Source organism: Sapajus apella, unplaced genomic scaffold (assembly GCF_009761245.1).
Source record: "Sapajus apella isolate SASKATOON/1434 unplaced genomic scaffold, GSC_monkey_1.0 scaffold25, whole genome shotgun sequence".
Lineage (NCBI taxonomy): Eukaryota > Metazoa > Chordata > Mammalia > Primates > Cebidae > Sapajus > Sapajus apella.
In genome coordinates, this window is record NW_022436965.1 from 4,194,950 (window position 1) to 4,211,774 (window position 16,825).

At 36.9% G+C, this 16,825-nt stretch overlaps 1 protein-coding gene and 1 long non-coding RNA gene across 3 annotated transcripts in view; one reads left to right on the top strand and one right to left on the bottom strand.

Annotated features, from left to right (window-relative positions):
- Positions 1–16,825, bottom strand: part of PLA2G4A (phospholipase A2 group IVA) — a 147,012-nt gene that overhangs the window by 21,414 nt on the left and 108,773 nt on the right. The window contains exons 13-15 of the mRNA XM_032291137.1: positions 16,139–16,210; positions 11,451–11,693; positions 2,058–2,242 (exon numbers count right to left, since the gene is read on the bottom strand). Of these exons, the coding sequence (XP_032147028.1) occupies positions 2,058–2,242; positions 11,451–11,693; positions 16,139–16,210 (500 nt within the window). The remainder of the gene's footprint in view (positions 1–2,057; positions 2,243–11,450; positions 11,694–16,138; positions 16,211–16,825) is intronic.
- LOC116559995 lies at positions 3,342–16,314 on the top strand. 2 transcript variants are annotated; one of them, XR_004272727.1, is made up of 5 exons: positions 3,342–3,523; positions 5,655–5,748; positions 7,030–7,123; positions 12,688–12,745; positions 16,009–16,314. It is a non-coding gene; the product is annotated as an uncharacterized LOC116559995 (long non-coding RNA). The 2 variants fall into 2 exon arrangements; XR_004272726.1 differs by lacking the exon at positions 3,342–3,523 and having other exon boundaries at positions 5,582–5,748.

The following is a 16,825-nucleotide window of genomic DNA, read 5'->3' on the forward strand; positions in this document are numbered from 1 at the left end:
TGTGTGTGTGTGTGTGTGTGTGTGTGTGTGTGTGTGTGTGTGTGTGTGTTTCTTTTGTTTTTGAGACAGAGTCTCTCTCTGTCCTCCAGGCAGGAGTGAAGTGGTGCTATCCTGGATCACTACAAACTCTGTCTCCCAGGGTCAAGTGATTCTCCTGCCTCAGCCTCCTGAGTAGCTGGGACTACAGGTGCACGCCACCATGCCTGGCTAATTTTTGTATTTTTAGTAGAGACAGGGTTTCACCGTGTTGGCCAGGCTGGTCTTGAACTCCTGACCTCATGTGATCTGCCCACCTCTGCCTCCCAAAGTGCTGGGATTACAGGCCCCAGCACCATCTCACCATTTCTTAACTAGCACTTCCCTAGCCAGGTCGTGGGCTTCGCTCATTCCACATATTATTTTATTTGTTGATAAGGTTTTATCTCATTGTTACTTGTTTCTTTGAACACCACTGCCACCTCAAAAATAGATCAAGTATGAAAGCACTTTGAACATGTAAGGTTTTCTATATACTTAATGGTTTTTAAACTGCTCTTGGGAGCAGTTTAATTATCATATGATAGAGAAAAAAATCAGATATGCTGTCAGAGGACATGGGCTACCACTGACTCCACCTGGCTGGGAGATCATGAACTGTTAATCGCTATGAATTGCCACTTCTTCATCTATGAAGTTGAAATAATAAGTCCATCTCTCTTATAGCATTTCATTTATCCACCTACAAAAAAAATCCTATATGCTCATATTTTGGCCGGCACTTAAGTGACAATTAGGACCAAATGATTCAAACAAAATAAATACACACAGAGAACAGAGTTCTAGTCCCAAGGAGTTCACAGACAGTGAAAGCAATATATATAAAAGCAAAAACATACAATATACCATGATAATTGTTGTAGTAGAAGAATTTACTGAGTCCTATGCACTTTAACCATACGGGTGGAAGTCAAGAAAGATAACTCTTGAGCTGTGTCTAAAGAATGTTTGGAGTATTCCAGGCAGAGGGAACAAAGCATATTTATTTGAGGGTGAGGCCTGAGTGCTGCCCAGCAGTTTTCCATATTGTTGTTTCAGAAGCTTTTCTCATTTCTTCAGAGAGGTGAACTTTTATTCGCCCCACCTGTCTGACTCCACTACCTCCATATTTTCATCCTCACAAGATAACCTTGACTCCTAATGCCTATAAAACTTCGAAGTCATTACATGAGTACTTCCTGAACTTCCTTTCTGCATACCTAACATTAAATGTTCATCTGCTGCCATTTCCCCAGCGTGGACATTTCAATACCGTTCTCCGCTTGTATCCTGATTCCTTTCCCACTTCCCACCCCCACATCCTTCCCAGAGATGTGACTTCATCCTGTATTCATCTCTCGCCTCTTCAGTCATACCTTCTTCATTAACGACTCCTCACCATCGGTATGTAAACACGCTTGCCTCTGCTATCAACAACCCACCCCCACCACACACACAGCTTTCTTCTTCCCACTTCCTCTTACAGATTCAGTCTATCCCCTTCCCTGATCAATCTACAAAACTGTCTCCATCCCTCAAACCACTCTGGTCTGATTTCTGCCCTCACAGCCCTATTGAAGCTGTCCTTGTCCAGTTCACCAAAGACCTCCTTGTTACATATCTTCAGTTCTCATAACACTATACACTTCCTTTGTTCCCCTCCTTTCCCCTTGACAGCACTCTTTAAAGTACTATTTATGTCCACCTCTCTTCTCAGGGCATACCCTCTCCATGCACGGTTTACATGATCATTTACTTGCTAACTCCCAAATCTCAACCTCATTTCCTTTCTAAACTTCAGACCTACTGTATTATTCTTGTCCTGCTCAGGACTCTGAACTTTATTGAGCTCATTAGAATCATTTAAAAGTTTCTTTAAGCAGGAGACTGATTGAATCATGTCTGCGTTTTAGAACTATTACTCAGGAAAACGTAAGAAATACGTTAAAGGAATAAGAAACTGGAGTCAAAGGGACTGAGACATCTATAAGGCAAGTGAGAGAATGTGGTAGAGAATGGAATGCCATAGTAGGTCTCCTTACCTTGAACGGGGGACTGGAGTCACTTGGCCTTGCAGAAAAGTCAAAGGAGATGATGAGATCAACCCCTCTCTGAGGTCTCAGTATCAAAGGATACGGCAGGTTAAATGTGAGCCCGCTGTCCACTACATGAATCTTTTTACTTTTGACATCCAGGGGCTCATATATTCGCTCAAATTCATCAGGATCTTAAAAAAATAAAAGAAAAACAAGAATGAATTAAATGATCATTCATCCGTATTTATCAGCTAAAAACTTTTGTTTAAAATTTGAAAGACAGAATTTCATATGATTAGGCCCTTAGGCTTTGGAGACAAATAGAGCTGCGCATGAGACCAACTTTAGCAATTGTAACATTATATTTAAGTCTTAGTTTCTTCACCTGTAGCATCAGGACAAAAGTAATTATCAAATAAGGTTGCTGTGAGGATTTACTGGGATGAGGCCTGGAAAGCACTTAGCTCACATGCTGGTATTAACTCTAAGCTGGGATCATGTGAACAGTATTATCGTATATGGCATAGGTCTTTACAGGTTTCTAAACATTTCCTCATGCATAATCTTGTTTAATTCTTATCACAGGTGAGGCAGAGGACAGCTGTAATGGAGGGCGAAGCCAATGAAGAGTCTCTCAAAGCTGGCATCACAGGGAGGTGGCAGACTCTACGGATCCCATGCTGCCTCTCTCGGGGGTGAGTGTGCATTCCACCACAGGGTGGGAGTCCAAGAAAATCATGCAGCCAACACGCTCTGCAGATATGTCTACCACCATTCAGATTCGATTCTAGATGCTGAACAAGATAGATGCACGCTCTTCTCTGATAGAGTTCATATTGTGAGTACACAGCCAATAAGTACATAAATGTATGAAGAGGACAGTTCCTAAAGCGATCAATGCCTTGAAGAAAATGATCAAGGACACTGTCATAAGGAGTCACGTCAGCTGAATGGTCAGGGGAGATGTCTCTGAGAAGGAAACCTTACCCTGAAACAAGAATAATGGTATGGAGCTGCCATCTAAAGACTGGGAGGGTGGGATCCAGAGGTTTCCAGAGAGAGGGAGGAGCTAGAGCAAGGGTCCGAAGGCAGAATCAGGCTGGGTGTGTTTGAGGAGAGACAGCAGGGAGCCCGCAGTCTGAGGACAGGATGGGAGGAGATCAAAGTGAGATGGCAGGGGTCTGAAGAAACGGAGGGCCTAGAGATCATTAATTTCATGAAGAAATAATACTGATAACATGCCACCCTTCGTGTGTATGTGTGGTGCTCCTAATTCACTTGCCAGGAAAACAAAACATGACCAGAAGGGAACTGGTTTGAACTGAACTGAATAAAACACCATGCAGCTGCTTTTCTCTGTTACCTGTCCACACTCTCATTTCCTCTGCTATTAGGAAGAAGGCTGGCTACGCCCAAGAGGGAGGCCTGTGACAGTAGAATGAAGTGAAGATGGTCACACCAGATACAACTATGTACATATGACCTGATACATATGTACACACATACACACTCAGCACACAGTAGGAACCGAGTGTATGTTAGCTTCCCTCCATATGTTTCTAAGTAAGAATAATACTATCACTCTATAGTCAGTTTTATTATGTTTTAAGAGCATGAAACCAAAAAGGAAAGAAAATCTTTAAATTCTTCCTGTCCAATTAAATCCATAATCCTCACTATCAGTAAAGGTTGAAAGAAAAACATCGAGACAGTCATAATATTTTATTCAGTGTAAAGTGAAAAATCAGACTTCAGCATAGTTTTTAATACTAAGAAACATTAATATCCTTCTAACTTTCTACAGGTAGCAAAGTCATCTGTTTTCTCACATCTATTAAAAATTCCCTTTTCTAAAATGGGATAACATATAAATGTTACAGACACTTACTAGTGATGCTTATAAATAAGGAAGAGTAAATTTTATGACTGAGGCAATTCATACGGCCCAGAATAAGTGATGCAAAGAGGAAAGGTGTGAATAATGGTCTTGAATTAAAAACAACTATGCTGAAAATAAAGCTATTTTTAAAAGCAAGTATAAGGTAATATGGCCAAATAATAAAGGCTTGCTGTGTCCAAAGCTAACTTATAGGGCAACAAAGAGAGAGAAGAGAAATAGTTCTTTAAATAATTACCTGTAGATCAATTCTCATTTCTTAATAAGTATCTACAGACAGTCATGAGAATGCACTTTGCCACCAGCCATGATACTAGACTATCTATCACAGAACCAGGAATGTAAAGATGTAATACTGAAATATATAAAAAGACTGTCAAGCCAATTTTTGACATCTATTCCTCTGAAATTTTAGTTTAACAATTGCATATGTGAACATCTTAACGGTAAAAATAGTGAGTTTTTGGATTAAATTCATTTTTAAACATTTTACTAAAAAGATGGAAATTCATTAGTTGGTTACTCATAGTTCTCCTCATGGTGACTTCATTTATACTGAGTCTATTATGCATCAGAAATTTGATATATAAGATTTATTATTCTTACAAGACTCTTACAAAGGAGACTAAAGATAAGAAAACAGAATCTTACAAAGGAAGTAGCCATTTTAAAGATAAGGAAACTGAGGCTCAAAGAGGTAAAATAAATGGTCTATTTTCAAACAGATAGTGAGAGTCAAAATTCCAATCCAGGTTCACAAGGTCTAAGCCCTAAGCACAGTGTCACACTATTACTTTAGAAAGTGGCATGACTGAATAAGAGGGTTTAAAATGAGTAATATAAAAAATAATAACTACAAAGTATAGAGGCTCTCAGCACATAATCCTATCACATATTTAAACCACATTAATATGTGTATTTTATCACAGTTAAACCTAACATTTAAAAACACAATCATGGCAGCACAGCAGTCCCTACTTACTTGGGGGGATATGTTTTAAGACCCACCCAGTGGATGTGTGAAACTGCATAGAACAAATCTCTACATATACTATGTTTTCTCTTACATATACATACCCATGATAAGGTTTAATATATAAATTAGACACGGTAAGAGATTAACAACAGTAGTAAAAAAAGAGAACAATTGTAACAATATGCCAGTATCCCTACTCTTGCACTTTGTGGCCATTTTTCAGTAGAAAAAACAGGGTTACTTGAATACAGAGATGTGATACTGTGACAGCCAATCTGATGAACTGAATGGCCACGGAGTCACCAATGGGCAGGCAGCGTATTCAGCCTGGACAGAGATGTTTCACCTCTCAGGGGGAATGGCATGAGGGTTCTTTATGCCACTCACAACTGCATGCAACTTAAACACTGAACTATTTATTTCTGGAATTTTTTTATTTTTTTCAAACTGTGGTCAGCCACAGGTGACTGCGGGTAACTAAAACTGAGAAACCTGAAACCCTGAGTAAGGGAGGAAGGATTACTGTGTTTTTACATGCAATGCTTTTCCCTGCTCTAATGCAAGTATAATTACAATTCGTAAATTTGGGGGAGGGGGCTTCATAAACTCAGTTTTTAAAACGGTTTTAGCTGAAAGTGTGACAAAAAACAGATCATTTCTCTGATATCCTGTTTGCTTTGTCCCTTAGCAGGAAACTGGTAGTGACCTTCTATTCTTTCTCAAATCCAAGAGGGAGTACATTTGAGAGAAAAATCATGTGGACCAATTCCCAGCTTTGGTTTGTAACTAAACACCACCATTCCCACCTTCAAGATAAACTGACGGTAAGTAGTGTTCCTTTTATTTTCTGTTTTATGTTTGAAATGATTTTTATTTGTAGACAAATAATAATTGTGTGTATTTATGGGGTACAATGTGATGTTTCATTACATGTATACATTTTGGAATAATCAAATCAAGTAATTAAGATATTCATAACATCAAATATTTATCACTTCTTTGTGGTAAGAACATCTAAATCCTCTGTTTTAGCTATTTTGAAATACACATTATTATTAACTCAGGCACCATGCTGTGCTGTACATACACAGAACTTATTCCTCCTGTCTCACTGAGACTTTGTGTCCTCTGAGTAAGGCCTCCTCTTTCTCCATCTACTGCCTCCTCCACAAATTCCCCCCAGCTTCTGGTAACCTTTATCCTATTTTCTACTTCTGAGTTCAACTTTTTCAGATTATACATTACCAGTGAAATCATGTAGTGTCTGTCTCATTTCACTTAGCATAATGTCCACTAAGTTCATCCGTGTCACAAAAAACAACAAAAAAAACACAAAACCAGTAAGCAGTGTTTCCTAACTGTGTTGCAAAAAGCCTAGTTATGCAAGATATAAACTGATGCCTCATATACAGAATAAGAGTGCCACGAGTAAATAAGGTCACATCTACAGAAAGGCAAAGTTCAACAACTTAAAGCACTAGCCAGTGATATTGCGCATTCCCTGTTCTCCTTCCTATGGCTGTCACTAACAGCACTTTACAGTCCTCAAAATAACTCTGTAACATAGGTACCATTATTATTTTTATTTTATAAATAAATTGAGGTTTAGGCTAAGTGACTGGCTAAGACTGCCTGCTAGTAAAGGGTCCAACTGAGATTCAAATATCGGCCAGTCTCCTTTTAAAGTACTATCCTCAAGCACCTGTAAGACTTAAACTCAGGAGGGTATCTCACTGTATTTGAAAAGGGAGATTGAGTTGTACATTTTTCCAACTTTATTTGAACTTGAACCCGATTTATTGTATAACATCTACTAAAATGTCGTAGAGTATTGGGTAAATGCCACTATGGAAGAATATCCACCCATAATTTAAAAACATACAAGGATTCTAAACTTGTGAATCAGTTAATGGGGTTCTCTGATGGTTGTGGAAACATAACTCTGTTTTAGAATTATGTAACAGTTCCTTAAAGCAGATCAGCTTTGGTTATTTGTAAATGGTCATTTTATAAATACATCACACAGCTTCCATGTTCAAATATTTGGATGTCTGTGTTTTGAACTCTGGCCTAAACTAACTCATGTCTTTATTTCTTATTTCCAGATGGTGTGTGTCACAGTAAATAGGATAAACACAAAAGTAAACAGGAAACAAGTCATATGACTCATGAAAAGCTCTCCAAAATTTGTTTCCACAGGTACACAACTATTTTGCAGTAAACTCAGGAGGGGAATTTTATCATATTGCAATTGCTATTGTTTACAAAATATAGTCCGCAAGGTGAAGTAGCAGGCACAAAAATAGTGCACTTTTCCTGATTTTAGGTTGAGAGACTGATTTAATTCTAAGATACTCAAACTTTAATTTATATAAACATTTTTCTAACATAATATCTAGATTGGATAAAATCTTTTTTTGCATGGGGGCTGCAAAATTTAAAAAAATGTGCTTAATTAATGTTTCAAATGTGGCTAAAAATTTTAGTTGGCATTCTTTAAAATAGGAATTTTAAGGAAGACCTTATGAACCAAAATGATCACAGTTTGTGATAAATGTTTTAACTTTTCATTCCAAACATATGATTATTCTAAAAATTGGAAACTACCAGAGGGAGGTAAAGTAGATCTACCTTTGCAAGGACCTTTTCTGAAAAAGCACTAGTCAATTCAGTAAATTCAGTCTAAAATGAAATTATTTTTAGCAATGTTGGCCTGTAAATAATAAAGTTGAATAAATCTGTGAACTGACTGAACTGACTAAATTTTTAACTGAAATCAATACCCCACATACATGTTTTTCTATTAAATACATAAAAATGAATAAAATGTAATTTAAATAAAATGCACACTGAGAAATAAAATTTAAAGTTCTTTCCAAACATCATTAATTTAAAATAATTTTAGTTTAGAACATTTTCAAGTATCTCAAAAAAACTGGTTTATATAATGCCACATTTGGGGATGATTGATAGTTTATAACATAAGGAAATTATGTTATTTCATGAAAACTGTCTATAACTCTTCTTTCAAAGGGCATTAAATGAAGAAAGGAGTCAGACAAGGTGATGTACAACCATTATTCTCCAAATGCGAACACCCACATTCAAGTCATATTCCTTTTTTTGTTTTGCTTTTGAGAATAAGTCTCAGTCTGTTGCCCAGGCTGGAGTGCAGTGGCGTGATCTCAGCTAACTGCAACCTCTGTCTCCCAGATGCAAACAATTCTCCTGCCTCAGCCTCCCAAGTAGCTGGGTTTACAGGCATGTGCCACCACACCCAGCTAATTTTTATATTTTTGTAGAGACAGATTAGCCAGGATGGTGTTGAACTCCCGACCTCAGGTGATCTGCCCACCTTGGCCTCCCAAAGTGCTGGGAGCCACTGTGCGCAGCCCTCAACTTATATACTTAGTCTTGCAGTTGTATCCTCAATTAATGTTGATGGAGCCTCACTAACTTACTGTTCTGTCAGAATCAGCGTTCTATATTTTAGTTTTACTCTACTTTTCCATCACTGTTAACGAAAGTAAAGTACTTAAGTCCTCCCATGAATGACAACTTTGAGGAAAGGCCATTAAATGATTTTAATCTTTATGAGGCCAAGGATTCTATCTATCTTATTGACTACTGGATCCCAAGAACCAAGCACATTGTAAGTACTCAATAAATAAATCTAAGTGAATGAAAGAATGAACAAAAGACAGAAGGAAGATGAAAATGCAAAATAATTTAAAAGGAAGAGGTATACTTCCTAAAGTTCCCAAATTTAGCTAATAAAAATACAGGATGCCTGGTTACATTTGAATTTCAGATAATCAACAATTATTTAACGTACGTCCCAAATGCTGCAAAAATCATGTATAAATTATTTATACACATATCTAAAATTCAACTCTAACTGGGTATTCTGTATTTTATCTGGTTACCCCAACACCACCAAATCTACATAAAATATTCCAGGTCTACCAGGAAGTTTTTAAAAATGTGCTGTGAAAATTTCATTATGTTAACTATAATGAAATTCTAATTGAAATTGAAATTCGAATTTAGTGACCTTTGAAAGAAGAGTTATAGACAGTTTTCATAAAAGAACATAAGGAAATATAAACTATCAATCATCCCCAAATACGGCATTACATAAAGAGCTGTGCTGGCTGATGCAATACAAGTAATAACGTAAAACAGATGGAATAAAGAATACGGAAAGAAAACTTCCATTTTTACATAAGTGGGTGACTAAGAAAACCAAGGGCAGCTATGGGGAATGCTATGTGGCCAAGGGAAAGGCTTAGAAGCAATGTCAAGAAACCTGTGTCCCAATCTCAACTCTGTGGGGAAATTTCAGGCAAAGATGATAGAATTATCTTCTTTGATCTTCCTTTTCTATAGAGTAAAATAACTGAAGATTCACTCTATATCGACATGCTGTATGAGTTTGTAGTTTTTTTTAAGCTCATCATCATTCATCTATAAAGCATACATTTCTGGAAGAGACATTTAATTGGCATTGCGATGGCAATAAGCATAGTTATGTGACTAAACAAAAAAATAATGTCACTGAATGTAGAGTTAAGTATATTCTTATTTTGGATGAATTTACTGACTTGATGACAGAATTTCATTATAGTTAACACAATAGTTAGTATACTATACAACTTAGTGAATCCTGTTGGGATTATAGGTATATAATCAGACATACCTCATATCCTAGTTTAATGCCATAAACATAAAAAAATATATATAACGAGTTTGCACTAATCTTATTTAAACAACAGGGGTCATTTTTGCCTCTACAATTCCTTTTAAGGGGTCAAACAACAGAAAGAAACAATACCAAAACAACAGCAAAATCCAAAACTATATCCTAAATTTCACAAGTATGTTCTAGGTATGATGCTTAAACAAAAGGCAGTAGAAATTTTTTTTTGGAAATAGCCCATTTGAATTTTTCCTGCATCTAGTCAAAATGTCTTTAGACAGATATGATTGACGAATAACATTTGGACATTAAGGAAAAGATGATGGTGTGGTGAACTATAAAAACTTAAGATGACAGAATTATCACCAAAAAATTGTTATGTATTGATTGGTCACCAAAGCAGATTTAACTTTAAATCTGTAACAGGCATGGAATTGAAGCCCAAAGGGAATTATTCTTGAGGATTTGGCTAAGTGACAAATCTGAAAGTGACTAGGTTCTTGCTGGGCAGCTTTAAGAAAGTTACCTAACCTTTCTGAGAACAGGAGAGACAGATCCAATAGCCTAATGAACAGCACAGGCTGGCTGACTCACGCCCTACATTGCACTAGGGAGTCAGGCTAAGGAATGTGTTTGCCAGAGTCCCTTACAGCTCCAGTTCTCCTGAGACCTGGCCTCTACCAAAGAGAAACACTTGCATAAAACCTGAAAAAAAAAATGAGACAGAAGCTACACTTCTGCTATTTCCTCTGCCAAGCATAGTTGCCAAGGCATTTATGGGGATGATTCTGAAGTACTTTTTGAGTCATTCCTGAAAGCTCAGCCTAAAGCTTGCTCCCTCAAGGTTTGGAACAATTTTATAAGCACTTAATTCTCTTCCTCAAATCCCTTTCAGAAAATAGGAAGTAGTTTCCTAATTTCTTCAAATGAACTGTGACTAGTACAGAGAAAATCTAAAGTCCCCCTCAATATTTTTTTTTTCTTGAGACAGAATTTCGCCTTGTTGCCCAGGCTGGAGTGCAGTGGCATGATCTCGGCTCACCGCAACCTCCTCCTCTGCGTTCAAGAAATTCTCATGCTTCAGCCTCCTGAGTAGCTGGGATTACAGGTGTGTGCCACCACGCACAGCTAATTTTTTTGTTGTTGTATTTTTTTGTTTTTTTTAGTAGCGGTGGGGTTTTACCATGTTGCTCAGGCTGGTCTTGAACTTCTGAGCTCAGGTAATCTGCCTGTCTCAGCCTCCCACAGTGCTAGGATTACAGGCATAAGCCACCGTGCCCAGCTGTCCCCCTCAACATTTGAATGCAGATTTTCTATACTGACGTGCAGATCATTTTCCATCCAATGTAAATTTTTCTTTAAAAAAAAAAAAAAATCCAGGCCCGGTACAGAGTGGCTCCTGCCTGTAGTCCCAGCACTTTGGGAGGCCAAGATAGGAGGATCACTCAAGCCCAGGAGTTTGAGACCAGCGTGGCCAACATGGCAAAACCCTGTGTCTATGAAAAAAAAAATTAGCTGGGTATGGTGGTACACACCTGTAGTCCCAGCTACTCAGGAAACCGAGGCAGGAGGATTGCTGCAGCCCTGGAATTTAAGGCTGCGAAGAGCCATGATTGTGCCACCGGGAGACTGAGTGAGAACCTGTCTCAAAAATACAAAGAAACAACAACAAAAATAACTCTAATAATTTGAAGCCCTTCACACATTAAATGCAGCTTGTAATAATTGAGAATACATGAGGGTTAATAATAATTAAAATGCCTCTCTCCAGACAAAGAATACAGATCTCCTGAATTAGCTCCCACGGATTATACTTTGTGCACTTACCTGCTACAGCTGCATCCAGTTCATCATCATCAAAGGAATCCTGTGTGGCAAAGTCACTCAAAGGAGACAGTGGATAAGATGTATTGAGATTCAAGCCCAGCATGAAGTTGTGCACCTTCCCAGCACGTCCTTCTCTGGTATTGAATAAAGCTGAATCACTCACCAAGGCCATTATCATACGATGAATCCAACTGGCTTGGTTATCGCTGTTGTAGTCCCTTCTAGCATCTTCATTTTCAATGCCTAGGGAAAAAGAAAAGATCACTACACAGACTCCAAAGTGCACGTTTAAAAAGGGATCTTCTTTGGATAATTAAATGTTAAAATTAACATTGAAGCTCTATGTTTCACATGCTTATTTGCCTACGTTAACACTTGCACGCACACATAACTTACACACGCAGAACATCCACAGTGGCTAATTCTATCCTCTACATTTCTTAAGTTTCCTTAATTAATCTTATCCTGTTTAACAAACATTCAGGAATTGTGCAAAATGGGGAGAGAGAGCTAAAGGATTCAACATATATTTGCTACTAAATAAACACCCTTATGACCTATTGGTCTTATGACCTGTCATTTCATCCTTGAAATTTAAAAGCCTTTAATTTAAACAAATGCCTCAACATTTTAAAATTCAGCGATCACCCCAAAGAAGCAGCTTTAAATGACTTTTTCCTTAAAATCTGTGCATACACCATTACTACTGGGAAACTATATTATATGGCCTTTTATAGCACTGGCTCCAGAATCCGACTCCTTGGGTGCCAATCCACTCTCCACTATTTTCTAGTTACTTTCCCCTTCTCTTCCTTCATTTCCTCATCGATAAACCTCCTAAAGTTGTGAGAATTAACTGTGTTTGTGCATCTATGTAATGTTCTTAGAAAAGTGCCTGGCTCATATTAAATTCTTAATAAACACTTGCTAGTAGCAGAAATAGTTGTAGCAGCAGCAGAAGCATCATCATCATTAATCTTATTTATTCATAATTAAAATCAAAGAGCAATTTATGGTAGAGTATAACTTCATCTGCTAAACCCTGTTTGTTCTGATTTCTGGGAACTCTGTACATAAATATTCATGCATTTATAAAACTGTGTGTATATGTGTATGTGAGTGTGTGTGTGTGTTTTGAGATAGAGAAAAAAAGAGACTCTACAGTTAACTTCATAATTTCCAAATGTAAACTAAACATATGTAAAACCATAATAAATATTGATTTTTATCTTCACAGATATTTGTTTAACTGAGCAGAGCAAATGAAGAGCTCTTTCATTCAGTAACCAATCCAGGTAACTGTATAGTCACCAAAAACAAATACGCTATTTTCTACTCTCACACTGTCATAATGCCAAATAGGACAAAAAAATATCTTTTACTAGAAAAATTCAAGCTTTAAAGTGAATGATTTATGTCTCCAGTTTCACAGGATATGAATGAGATACACAATTATTTCCAAAGATTTTGGGGCTGCAGCTTCTTACTTTTCTTCTTATTAGTCAATAAACTCCTACTTCCATACCAGCAGAAGATTTACCTTAGGATGTCTCTGATAATAGCAGCACTTGTGGGACAAACCCGGCAGTCACCATATAAATGTTATATTTATATGTTGACTCAAAAAAAATAAGTTGACTACCTATGGCTTATTAGTCACACCACTAATAGTACATTTCTATTTGCATCACCCTTTATAACTGAAAGCCCTTTTGTATGCATTTGCTAATTTAATGATTGCAACGACTCTGTGAGAGAAGGTAAATGGTTCCAGGATAGATTTGAAGAAACTAACACGGAAAATGCCTAAAAACTTGTTCAAAATCACATGACTAAACATGAAAGAGCCTCAAGAGACTAAAAGGGCAAGCCACAGATTGAAAGACATTATTTGCAACAGACATATTTGATTAAAAACATGTAATACAAAACATACAAAGAACACTTAAAACTCAATAATAAGAAAACAACCCCAATCCAAAACTGAGGCAAAGGCCTGAATTGATACCTCATCAAAGAAGACATACAGATGGCAAATAAGCCTATGAGAAAATGCTTCACATTAACGTCATCTGAGAAATGCAAATTAAAACAATAAAAGGAGACTACTACATACCTTTTAGAATGGCCGATATCCAAAGCATACATAAATAATAATACCAAATGTTTACAAGATGTGGAGCAACAAGAACTCTCATTCATGGCTGGTGGGGAATGCAAAATGGTTCAGCCACTTTGGAAGACGGTTTGGCAGTTTCTGACAAAACTAAATATACTCTTACCATATGATCCAGCGATTGTGCTCCATGGTACTTACCCAAACAAACTGAAAAATCTACGTCTACACAAAAACCTGAACATAGATATTTCTAGCAGTTTTATTTATAACGTCTACAACTTGAAGGAAAGTTCAAGTTTTCAAAGTTCACCTTCTTCAGTAGGTGAATAAATAACTAAACTGTGGTACAACCAGACAATGGAATATTATTCTGTGATTTAAAAAAACCACACATAAGCTATGAAGCCAAGAAAAAACGTTGAGGGACTTTAAATGCATACTACCAAGTGAAAGATCTGAAAAGTCTACATCATGGTATGATTCTGACTATATGACATTCTGGAAAAGGCAAAACTATGGAGACAGTAAAATGATTAGTGCTTGTTAGGGTTTGGGGGAGCAGAGGACAGATAGGCAGGAGACAGGATTTTTAGAGCAGTGAATCTATTCTGTATGACATGTCTAATGATGAATACATGTCACTACATATTTGTCAGAACCCATAGAATATACACTAACAATGAGTCCTAAAATAAACTATGGACTTTGACTGATAATAATGTCAATTTAAGTTCATCAGTTGTAACAAACATACCGCTGTGGTGTGGAGTGTTTATAGCGGGGGAGATGCGGGGAGAGGGTGGACAGCGGACATATGGGAACTCTACTTTTGGTTCAGTTTGCTTTGAAACGGAGCAGAAACTGCTCTAAGAACTGCTCTAAAAACTCTACATAAAAGAGAAAAAATATATACTAACAGCCGAAGAGAAAACATTAACCACATACTAAATACCATGCTGTAAGCAAGGCTGGTCCTAAAACCAAAGCAGCCATATTCAACAGTCCTTGAACTTCTCAGCCTTAAGACTCAGCTGGTACTGTAGGGGTTATCACATGTACTGACCATCTAGAGCAATCCTTAATAATGGAGAAACCGTTATTCTATCTCCTCAGTGGTTCCTAAATCAACACAAAAATAATTCTAGAGAAGCTAGGCATCTGATACCTATCCCCTTTGCACTGGCTAGCTTCCTTCATTAAAAGGAAATTCAAAACAAAAAGGACTTAAACAACTAAAAAATGTATACATTTTAAAAATGAAGGAGCAAGGATGAAGACGTGCTTCCTTCCAGGGCAGGGTTCTTTTGGGGTTCCTGCATAATGATCAGGGCTGCTGGCCCTTATTTGATTAGGCAGATCATGGGCTGCATAACGAAGCAGGACAGTGGGGGCAGATTAGGGCTGAACCCAGCATGTGCTCCTACAGCCAAGCCTTGTGCCCAGATGAAAGCATTGTCTGCACAGGGAAGGAATCCTCTTTTTTAAGGTTCACAAGACATCACACACTAGCCACGCCATGGTGCCGGGCAGCTGCATTCCCCAGAGAAGGCAGCTTTTCTCTAATTTACACAAAGGAATCTTCTGAGGAAGTAATAGCCCAGCTATCAAAAGAGAAGTTTAATTTTAGTAATAATTAAGCAAGGATTAAACGGGCTCTTCCATGCCTAGTGGAATTAATTAAGTTTTAGACCAGGAAGCATTTAATATCTTCTAAAATCTAGATGATCATATTCAAGCTGTAATAGGACAGATACGTCCAGCTCTTATAAAGACTTCCCTTTGTTTTCTCTTTTTGTTTGTTGGTTGGAGTTTTGTTTTTTTTTTTTTTTTTTTTTTTTTTTTTTGGACTATTGGGAACACTTTTATAAATGGCCATCTCAAAACACTGTGTCAAAATAATCTATTTTACCATGAAACATTTACAACAAATATGTCCTTCATATTTGTTGCAAATCTGATCCTCACCTTATCTCTGCCCCAAGTCCATCACTGACTATCATGATCCACACCAAACTGAAAACAGCCTTGTCAGAATGTAAAAGGACTCATTTATACTATCAAATAATATATGCAACAAGTCCTTGATACTTTTACCCACTTCATCACTAATCCCTTCTCAAGAGGTAGAGTGAAGGCAGTGGGATAAGGCTCAGGAATGGAGCGAGAATACCATTTTTCACGTTACTTAATAACAAAATTGTAAAAGACCAAAATTTTAATTTTTAAAGTCATCTAAAAAGGTTCCCAGATCACAGTAGCTTTGCTGAGAAGCCCAGTGCTCTAATCAGACTTAAAAGAGAATTCAGCATTTCTACCATCTCGGATCTGTCCGTTTGTTCAACTTATAGTATTTTTGAGGTATTAAAACAAATTAGGGATATATATATATATGCTGCCTATTTTATTACACATGTAATATGCAATCCTCTCTCTCAATAGAAAACTACAATTTTATCATTTCCGTTTCTGAAGTGGAGATTACCATCAGCATCTTGAATGAGAAAATCAGACTAAGTGTTCATATCCCTTCCTCATGGATCTCAGCCAGAGAAGTTTCCAGCTCACTCACCTTTGGGTTCGTGTGATTCATCATCACTGTCCGAGCTATCATTACTCACAATATGCTTTGTTGTAATATTTTCTGTGAAAAAGAGACAAAACAATTGAAGCATCTTAGGTGTCAAAATTCACAAATTTATTATAAAGAAGTAATCTGAGCAAAACCACAGAATGAGATCTACTAGCTCTGCTAGTATACATTTAAATCCATTTAATAAATCTAGATTTATTAGATTTAATCATGTTTTCAGATTTCTCACCAGAAACAAAATTTCCTAGGACATGAAAAATTAGTTTATATTTATTAATTCATGATTTAAAGAGGATAATTTTTATGTTAATCATAATTCCAACAAAAAGCACAACCTGATTATAGGAAGCTCTTGTTATACCAAAAAATACTTGTTTTTCTTCCTTATTTTTAAGTGGTGTTTATGAAGGTAGAGGAGAAAACCAAAACCTACAGGGGAGCTACAGAACAGTTTTCTTAAAATGAATGAAAGATGCTAACAAATTATCTTTTGATTTTCAATAATATTGTAAATTGTCAGTTGAAATTCACCTTTTGGTGTCAAGAATTTGTGCTTTCTGCAGAACATATTAAGAAAACAGTTATAAAAACTAAAATAACAACCAGAAATCCTTAAAACAAAGACAGCAGTAAAATCTAGCATGATTACTAGTTGTCTTTTTTCTT